Raw genomic sequence first — 10323 nt, 5'->3', positions numbered from 1 at the left:
AATAATTAAAAGAGGGAAAGTACTGGAATTAAGAGGGGTTGGGAAAGGCTTCTTGTAGAAAGTGGGCATTTAGTTGGGAATTAAAGGAAGCCAAGGAAGTCAGTGATAAGGAGGAGAAAGAGTGTTCCAGTCTTGGGGGACAACCAGAGAAAATGGGAAGAGCCTAGAATTGGAGTGTCTCATTTGTTGAACAGCCAGGAGGCCAGTATCCTTTGGGGACTATGGTATGAGAAGACCAGAAAGGTAGGAGGGGGTTAGGTTGTGAAGGACTTTGAATGCCAAACAGACCATTTTATACGTGCTTCTGGAGGTAATAGGGAACCACAGGAGTTTATTGAGTGATTGGGTGGGGGGTGTGTGTGACATGACTTAGAGTTCAGAGCTTACAGCTTGTGCCGTGGATTTCCTGTGAAAAGAGATGTCAGAGATTTCACTCTTTATTTCTTCTTTTTGAGATAATAAGAAAAAAGTTAGGAACAGCTTTGTGAATCTGTAGTTTCTGCAATGATTGGATTTGGTCCTTGGTAAATGCTTTTGACTGAGTGCATTGTAAATTAACCCATTCATGCATTTTGACCATATGACCCTAATAGATTTAGAACTGGAAGGAACCCCTCAGAGGCCATCTAGTTTAACCCTCTTTTTTTTTTTTAATGGATAAAGAGACAGGCCCAGAGAACTTCTGCCCAAGGTCACACAGATAAAAAGTTGCAAAACTGGGATGGGTGCATCCTCTCTCCATTTTAATGTGACTCTTTTCTCTGTGTGTGTTTTTGTCTGTATCTGCACTTGAGGCTGTGCATGAAAATAATTCTCCATCAGAGATAGTGTTCATCATTAAGAGTCCCCCGATCCATGGACAGCTCCGAAAATTTGTCCCAGAAGATGCTGATGAGAATTCTCCTTCATCATTTACTCAACAAGAAATTGATGACGGTTATATCCATTATGAGCAAACAGCTTCTGACCAACAGCAAGATCGCTTTTTGCTGGATGTGACAAATGGTGTCCGAGCCGTCAGTGGTATAGAAATCTTGGTGGATATTATCCCTAGGCTGATCCCTTTGGTCATACAAAACTTCACGGTACTAGAAGGTGGCTCCACAGCCCTTCTAAAGGACTTCCTGAAAATTCCAAATCACCATTTTGTGGGAATCGACTGTGAATTTGTCTTAGTTGGATCACCAAAGCATGGTTATATTGAAAATTCTCATTTTCCAGGAATAAAACTAATGAAGTTTACCAGAAAACAGGTAATGACCTTCTGGGACTATCTCTGTCCATGTTAGGGGTGGGGTGAGAAATTTTTTTTTTATAATTTATCATTTAAGCAAGAATTAAGATAATTCTTTGTTGTGACTGTAATCTGTTTTTTACATCAGAGTCCTAAAAGCCAGTAACCTCAGACTTTGATTTCTGGTCCTGTCTTTGCTGCTCAATTATGGTGTGCCTAGCCTCTGGCTTTCATTCCTCAGTTCCTCCTCTAAAACCAAAACCTAGATAATTGGATTTGTATATTCAGGTAGTTGTGTTTCCCTGTAGTTGATATCTGAATCTTGCTTATGATATATTCTTCATAGAGTGTAAGTTCCTTGATTGATATCGTTTTTCTGTCTTTGCATCTCCAGTGCTTAGCAAGCACCTAACAAATGCTTATTCAATTGAATATAGGAAGAATAGGCCCTTAGAAGAGGCAGCCAGGTGGTGCAGTGGATAGAGCTCTGAGGCTTGAAGTCAGGAAGACTCATCTTCCTGAGTTCAAATTTGGCCTCAGACATTTACTAGCTGTATGACCCTGGACAAGTCACTTATTCCTTTTTGCCCCAGTCTCCTCATCTGTAAAATGAGCTGGAGAAGGAGATGGCGAAACTCCAAATGGGGTCAAAGTTGTACTGGACAGCAGGTCCTAGTAACAAATAGGAGTACCATTGGAAACTCTTATTTCCAATCTCATCTTTACCTCTTCTTCTGTAGGAGCTGCCATTAATATCTAGGTTTTAAAGCATGTGTAGCTCCAATTTCAGTGATTCAAGTCACCCTAAGAATCTTACTGGATGTACTTTCAGAGAACTGGAACAGGGAAGGCTCTGGCTGCCCCCTTTTGTTGAAGAGAATTATTGGCAGGACTGGAGGGGACACAGTTGTAAAGATTTTGATGTTGATTACCTGGAGTTTTCCCCAGTTTTGATAAAACTTCTGGATGAGGGTTCTTTCCAATGGTTAAAAGAAACATTTTGACAAGTATAAATTCACTTTTATAATATAGTTTCTATTAATGAATTAGTGCCTACTGTCTGCTAAGAACTGTGGTAGGTGCTTGAGGGCCCGTGCCCTCAAGAAACTTAAAATCTAGCGTGGGAGGCAAAGTGTGTGTACAACTAAAATACAAAATAGAGTACAACAAATAATTAATTGAAGTGTAGGGTGCTCTGAGAATTCAGAATGAGGAAGAAATTATCCATGGCCAGGTGCAAAGAGGAAGGGCTCCCTGAAAGTCCTAGGATTTGAGTAGGTCCTAGAATAATGGATGGGATATAGATTATATTGGAAAAAAGGTGGGGCATTGAATTGGGAAACCAGGTTTTTTTCTCCATGAAGTACATTTTCTGTCCCCATGAATTCATATAACACCTCTGTGGAAGAAGCAATATTTCCCCTGAGACTCTTCATATACATAAACATATATATATATGCATATATATATACACACACACATATGTTTCATTGTGTGAGTGTGTGTATACATACTTTTGTAAACAAATAATTTGAGTCAAAGGCAGTAACTTGAACACACATGATAGACAAGTAGGAGCTGAAGTTGTTGAGCTGTTGAAGTGTTTCAAGCATTTTAATGAAAACAAGGAAGTCCTCAAATAATGTAGTTTTACTTTCTTCAAAAGTTAGCTGGCTTTGATAGACTCTTTGTCAGCCTATCAAATTCTAAGACTGTGAAGGTGTTGAAAAGCAGAAATCATTGAAGTTCTGCTTTTGACCCCGGATTTTTTTTTAAATCATTGAAATTGATAAAGATATACAAAGAGTATTTAGTAGGTTTACAGATGTCACACATTGCTTTTATTTTGGATTTCGATAGGGTAGCATAATGGAACCAAAAGATCAAAATATAACTTTCCTAGATATAAGCACATTTGCAAAACATTAGAGGGGAGTATTATTGACTCAAAAAACAGCCAAAAGAAAGTTCCAGAGAAAACATGCCTTCAGAGATCTTAGTATGAGATCAGTCCTTGAAGCATGGTCAATGGAAATGAGTATGAAAATGGAATAGATCTGCCAATATTTATGTAATATATATATGCAGATAGATCTGCTAATGTTATATATGTTACAAATTTATTATTTCATATATTTATATTAATTTTATAATGTATTTATATTTACATATTTAGAATATTATTTAATATACATATATGCTTGTGAGGGTCAGCAACAGAACTTCAAGTTAGAGTCTTGGAGAGCAGCCTAGGGTATTAAGAGGTTAAGTAACCTGCTCACAGTCAAGCACTGACTGTGTGTCAGGGGTAGGACTTGAACCTGCATGTTTCTGGTTCTAAGACTGATTTTTTCCACATAATGCCATGCTACCTCTCAAGATAAAATTTAGCAGGCATAAAAATGTTTAGTTGTGTTTTAATTCCAAAAAGTCAGTTGCATAAATACAGGATGTAGGCTTGGTTTGGTAGCTATGGCATTTTTACTGACCACAGGCTAAATATTAGGCAATAGCCTTCTGTGAATGTTTAAAAAAAAGGGGGGGCATTGACGAAACATTTTAAAAATACATGGAGGAAATAAAAATGGGATTCAAAGGGTAACACAGATAAGCAGGGAAGTGTTGCTACCACATTATATTTAATGTACATTTGTAATTTCTTGTGCAGTCATCATTTTCTTAGTCCAAATGATCACTTATCAGTGGCTTAAAATGTGGCTTTCGATCAGAGATGTAGTAATCTCACTATATTCTGGACTGATTAGGCAGGGCCCCATCTAGAGCAGAGGTATCCAACTCAGGCATTGGGGAACCAGATTAAAATGTAATTGGGAAATGCTTAACAACAAAAATAAATATACGTCGCAACATAGATAATATTAATTTGTGGTTTTCTAAGTCAATATGTGGCCTATAGGGATCTGTTTCTGTTTGAGTCCAACACCACTAATCCGGAGCATTCTGTCTGATTCTTTGGGCCACTCTTGAAGAGGGAGTTCAGCAACTGTAGCATTTCTCAAGGAGGGCAGGCACAGTGATGAGAGAATCAGGGAAACGTGACTTACGATATGGTGGAGAGAACTGAGGACAAGAGAATTATGAGAGATGTGGCAGATACTGTAGGGCTTTCATATGAAAGAGGGAGTAGAATGACCTGGGGTTGCTTCAGAGGCTAACCCCAGTACCCATGTGTAGCTGTTAAAGGGAGACTTTATTTTCGTTTTCAGTTCCAAATTCTCTCTCTCCTTACATCTCCTCCTTCACCCATTGAGAAGGCAAGACATATCCCTTTATGTGTGTGAAGTAGTATAAAATTTATTTCTACATTAGCTGGGTTCTGAGTGAGAAAAAGAAAGAAAGAGAAAAAAAAATGCACTTCAGTCTTCACTCTGAGCCTGTCAGTTGTCTGTCTGGAGGTGGATTGTGTTTTTCATCATGAGCTCTTTGGACTTTTGGTAGATCGTTGTATTCATCAGAGTTCCTAAGTCTTTCACGGGAGATTATATTTACAGTATTGCTGTTATGATATAGAGAGCTTTCCTGGTTCTGCTCACTTTGCTTTGCCGCAGTTCAGAGAAGCTTTCCCAGGTTTTTCTGAAACCATTCTTAAAGGGAGAAGATTTCAACATTTGTTGTTCAGTCATTTCAGTCATATCTGACTCTTCATGACCCCATTTGAGGTTTTCTTGGCAAAGATACCGGAGTAGTTTGCCATTTCCTTCTCCAGCTCATTTTACAGATGAGGAAACTGAGACAAACAGGGTTAAGTGACTTGCCCAGGGTCACACAGCTAGGAAGTGTATGAGGCTGAATTTAAACTCAGGAAAGAGCAGTCTTCCTGACTGTGGGCCTGGCACTCTATGTAATGTTCCACCATGATTAAAAAAAAATAAAAAACAAAACCTTTTCTAACAATTAAAAGCCATTCAAAATGGAATAAGCTGCATCACAAAGCAGTGAGCTGTCAGTGGTTGTTTTAAAGCTGAAGCTATTGCTGAAAGGGAAAGGGGGAAGGAATAAGCATTTATATAGAGCCTACTATGTGCTATGCACCGTGTGCCAACCACTTTACAAATATGATTTCATTTGATTCTCACAACACTGCAAAGTTATGTTCTATTATTATCCTCATTTTTACATTTGAGGAAACTGAGGCAAACAGGTTAAGTGGCTTGCCCAGGGTCCCACAGCTACTGTGTTTGCTTTTATTTCAGTGGGTGAGGAGGGAGACTAGGAAAACTGAGTAGGGAAGGTAGAATTAGGAATGAATAAGAATGAAAAAAATGGTGTCGATGAACATTTTAAAAAACAGGAAATAAAAATGTGGTTCAGAGGGGAATGCAGACAAGCAGGGCGTACTACCACATTATGTTTAATATATACGTATTTTTAAAGTGCTGTATGGCCTCGATTTGTAATTTCATTTTCTGGTCTTTGTATTTGAAAATATTCAGATTAGTTAATGAATTTCTAGTTCATAAGGAAAAAAACTAGAAGGGAAAGTGAATTCTAAATTCCCTTCCTACTCCAAAGCTCTATGATTCTAGCCTGGCCTCATTTAATGGATGAAGACATTGTAGCCCAGAGACATGGCTTGGTTTTGACTTGTCCAGGGTCACGCAGCTAGTTGGTAGCAGACCTGGGACATGGGTCTTGCCCTTCAGATTCTCTGCCCAATTCTCTTCTTGCTACACCACATTTACCAGTCCTTCTTTTTTTATTTTTTTGGTAGAGAAAAGGTAGTCATGCTTTTTTGTGTGTCTGGGGCCCAGTGTTATCTCAGAAACCGTGCACACAGTCTATTATTACAAATTAAACTTGATTTAGGTTATCCTGTTGGGGACGAAGGGGTTTCTATGTTTTGGAGAGAAGCAAAAAAAAAAAAAATCAAACTGGGGGCTCTTGATGCATTTTATTTAGCTTTTAAAAAAAACTCCCTTAAATAGTTGGCTTATTTTTGTTATTTTTGTCTTAGGTGGAAAAAGAATTAATTTATTATGTACATGATGGGAGTGAAGAACTACTTGACAGTTTTACAGTCTTTGTGAATAACACAGAACTTGGGAAACAGAGTTTGCCCCAAACTCTCTTTGTGATGGTTCAACCAGTAAATGATGAGGCTCCAGTCATAGTAGCCAATAAAATATTACGGGTAAGTATGCCATGCTTTTGATTTTTTAATATAAACACTAGGGCTCCTAACTTGGTTTTCTTTGTAAACATTTATTAATAGCGAACATGACTTGGGAACATGTGTAGTTGTCATAAAAACAATAATATCATTCTGCAAATATTTCCCGAGTGCCTAATACCTGTGGAGACATGCAGCTAGGCACTAGAGGGAAAAAAATAGAATACATAATTCCCTGCTATCAAGGAGATGACAGCGTAGTAAGAGAGTGATGGATTACAACAGAAGAGAAAGTTAAGTGATTGGTAAAGAAAATGTATGTTGTACTGCAAGTATTTGAAGGCAAGAGAAATCACTGCCCTGTGGCTGGGTGGTCTGGGCAGGCTTCATGGACGAAGTGCGATTTGAGCTTTGCCTTGAAGGATGGATAGAATTCAGAAAGAGGGAATAACATAATAAAATGCACTAGGCAGGAGAATGAAGGGTAGTTAGGTAGTGCAGTGGTTAGAGTGCTGGGCCTAGAATCAGAAAGACCTGAGTTCACATCTGGACTCAGGCACTTACTAGCAGTGCAACCCTAGGCAAGTCATTTAACCCTGTTTGCCTCGGTTTCCTCATCTGTAAAATGAGCTGGAGAAGGAAATGGCAAATCACTCCAGTATCATTGCCAAGAAAACCCCAGAGGGGTTCATGAAATGACTAAAAGAACTGAACAATAACAACAAGAGAAAGAAAACAAACATGAAAAGTATGTTTAGGGATAAACAGTAATAAGTCAATTTGACTGGTTTTTATAGAAGAATATGAGAAAGAAACATTGAAAAGGGCAGTTGGGACTAGATTGTTGAGGGGACATAGTATTTTAGAGCTTGTGACACCAGGGTTTCCCTCTCCCCTCAAAATATGAATTAGGCTAATTTTTCCCTTGGTTCCCCTGGTTCAGGGGTTAAGGAAGACTGAAAAGCTGTATCTCCCTTAATGACACTTCCTATTGGCTTTTGGCCGTATTGACGTGACTTCCTGGTTACCTAAAGGCGTAAAAACTCCCACCCACGTGGAGTCAGACAGAGCCCCTCAGATTTGGTGGACATATCTAGTTCTCACCCTGCCCTGATGACACCCATTTCCAAATGGACCCAAATGGGGCTACATCTACCAAAGCTAATCGCTGCAATCAATATCCCTGTTGAATATCCTTTCTATGTCCGGCTAGGTTAACCTCTTTTTGTTATAACTGTTGAATGACTTAATGAGTGTCTTCTCTCATTCCAGCTCCAAACAAACTGAGTACTAGTTCAAGTCAGGTCTGCCCATTACAGTAGAGCTGGAAGGGATTTTAGAGGTCATCATATTCAGTACTCTTACTTTTTGAAACAGAAAAGTAAAGTCAACATTCCAAAAGCTATACAGTAACACTGAACAGATGCAGAACTACGCCTAGGGTATGTGGGAGCCAGCTCGAACCATTTTGTGAAAGCCGGTTATTAAATTTTCAGTATGTACATTTACACTTCAAAAACTGGCAAATGCTACACATCAGAGCTTGAGTTCTTGTTTTATTGATCACCTAGACTTTAGAACATGATGGAGAGAATGTTAATAATACAGATTAAACTTAAAGGCATGTCATGCCTACATTTCTCCGCCCCACCCCCTCCCATAGCTTGTTGTTAAAATTTACCAGCACACCTCTGATTAGAATTCAGATCCTGTGACTTCTCCATTCTTCTGCCATACCTTACTGTCCACAAGTGTCAGGCCAAGGAATCTGGACTTTTTTTTTCTACAATCAGTAGTTTTTCTACCCGTCTCTGAAAAATGGTTAGAATCATATAGAACTTTAAAAACTAGTCCTTTTGGGGCAGCTAGGTGGTGCAGTAGTTAGAGTACTAGTGCTGTAGTCAGGAGGACCTAAGTTCAAATCTAATCTCAGATACTTGCTAGCTGTTTGACCCTGGGCAAGTCACTTAACCCTGATTGCTTCACCATCACCATCCCCAGGGGAAAAAAAAAACAACTTATCCTTTTATAGTTGAGTTCTTACAGTTGTCAAGTTTCAGGGGGTCTGTGAGCTTGCGTGGAAAAACATCTTGATTTTCACTAACAACTAACTGAAATCTAGCATTTCCTTCAGTCATTTAAAAACATTCTTCTGGGAGGGGGTCCAAAGGCTTCACTAGACTGCCAGAGGATTCACATAAAGGGTAAGAAGCTTTCCTCTCTTCTCTTCCTACTCTTCCCAGTGTCCTGTCCTTGCTTCCTTCCTTTCTTCCCTCCTCTTCTTCCCCTTTCCACTCCTCTCCACTCTGCTATCTTTGTTCTTGTCCTCCTGAGAGAAGACCGTTTTCTTCAGTGCTTTTTCCAGACAAGCCCCACTGATGGCGATTTTCTTTAAAATTGCATGCATGGTACTTTCGTTTCTGAAGTTTGCTGTTTGAGTTGTGCTTTGAGGGAAATAAAAGGTAGCCTTTTGTGGTCAGTGGCCAACTCTTGCCAAAAAGCTGTGAAAACCCCTCAGTTTTGTCTTAGAATTCATTGGGTGTTGCATAATATGCAGCTAGTGTGGGCAGATGGGTCTAGAATGTGTATTTTCCTTTATGTCACAGATAAGTCATCGCCTGTGTATGTATATGCACATTGTTTTGTCACTTGCTGGTAAGATGTTACTCTCTCCCATATGGCTCAGCATGCCATCTCCTCAGCTCCCCACCAGCGTGTGATTAAGGATTACAAGCTGAAGCCCATGATCAGCAAGGTTAAAAAGCTCCTGGAGATAATAGAATACATCTCAGATAGCTTTTGGAGTGACAGTTTTAAATGATCCGAGCTAATGCATCCATCCAGTAACACAACCAATCAATATTTGACTGCATTTAACAGCGTTAAGTATAGATCTTAAAGGGAGTAGGAAATGACGTGCAATGGGTCTTAGATAGGTTTGCAGGAAAGTTTGAATTTTGCTCTTGTTTGTTTCCTAAAATTAGGGATGTGAAAAGGGACCAGGCCTGTGATTCCATTGCTGTAGGGATCTCTTGGTAAGGAAATTCCCTTTATCAGTGGAAGTCAGTATCTTTTCCAAAACTTAGAGCTTCCTGGCATCAGGATGTCCAAAATAGCATTAGGTCAGCACCTGACCAGATTAAAACATAATTGGGAAATATTTGACAAAATAAATAAAAATACGATACATTTATTGTTGTTGGTCAGTTGGTTTTCATGTGTGTCTGATTTTTAGTGACCCCATTTGAGGTTTTCTTAGCAGAGATGTTGGAGTGGTTTGCCATTTCCTTCTCCAGCTCATTTTACAGATGAGAAAACTGAGGCAAACAGGGTCAAGTGACTGGCCCAGGGTCACACAACTAGGAAGTGTACGAGGCCAGATTTGAACTCAGGAAGATGAGTCTTCCTGACTGTAGGTCTGATACTCTCTTCACTATGCCAACTAGGCACCCGTATTGACTTAGAAAACCACAAGGGAACATTACTTGTATTGAATTTTTATTTATTTTGTTAAACATTTCCCAGTTACATTTTTATCAGTGAGTTTGCCACCTCTGCTCTCTCATCATCCGGTCTGTTTCTTTTAAATGTAAATATGAACTTGTCATATAGTAATTTCATAGCAATGCAGTATAGCAGAATGTTGGACTTAAAGTCAGGAAGGCCTGAGTGTGAATCCTGCTTCAGACACTTAATAGCTGTGTAACTCTAGCCAAGACACTCAACCCTTTTGAGACTCAGTTTCCTTATCCATAAAATGAGGGGCTTAGAAAAAGTAGGCTGTAGGGTATTTCCCTTCACACTCTGAATCTCTGGTCCATGTTTGTATCTTATATATTGTAATTTATATTTGAGCAGGGACTCTGTGTCTCCCCCAGTGCCTAGCACAGTGCTCTACATAGAAGACGTAGTTAGCTATTACTGGAAGGAATGAATGAGTCATGCTTGTGAGTCGTTT

General features: G+C 39.3%; 1 protein-coding gene across 1 annotated transcript in view; it reads left to right on the top strand.

Moving 5' to 3' along the window:
* The window catches only part of LOC118839268 (chondroitin sulfate proteoglycan 4-like), a 76369-nt gene that overhangs the window by 8536 nt on the left and 57510 nt on the right, over positions 1-10323 (top strand). Inside the window, exons 3-4 of the mRNA XM_036746720.1 lie at positions 795-1253; positions 6210-6386. Coding sequence (XP_036602615.1) covers positions 795-1253; positions 6210-6386 — 636 coding nt within the window. The remainder of the gene's footprint in view (positions 1-794; positions 1254-6209; positions 6387-10323) is intronic.

Source organism: Trichosurus vulpecula, chromosome 1 (assembly GCF_011100635.1).
Source record: "Trichosurus vulpecula isolate mTriVul1 chromosome 1, mTriVul1.pri, whole genome shotgun sequence".
In the NCBI taxonomy this organism is placed as follows: domain Eukaryota; kingdom Metazoa; phylum Chordata; class Mammalia; order Diprotodontia; family Phalangeridae; genus Trichosurus; species Trichosurus vulpecula.
This window is presented reverse-complemented; position numbering and strand designations above follow the sequence as displayed.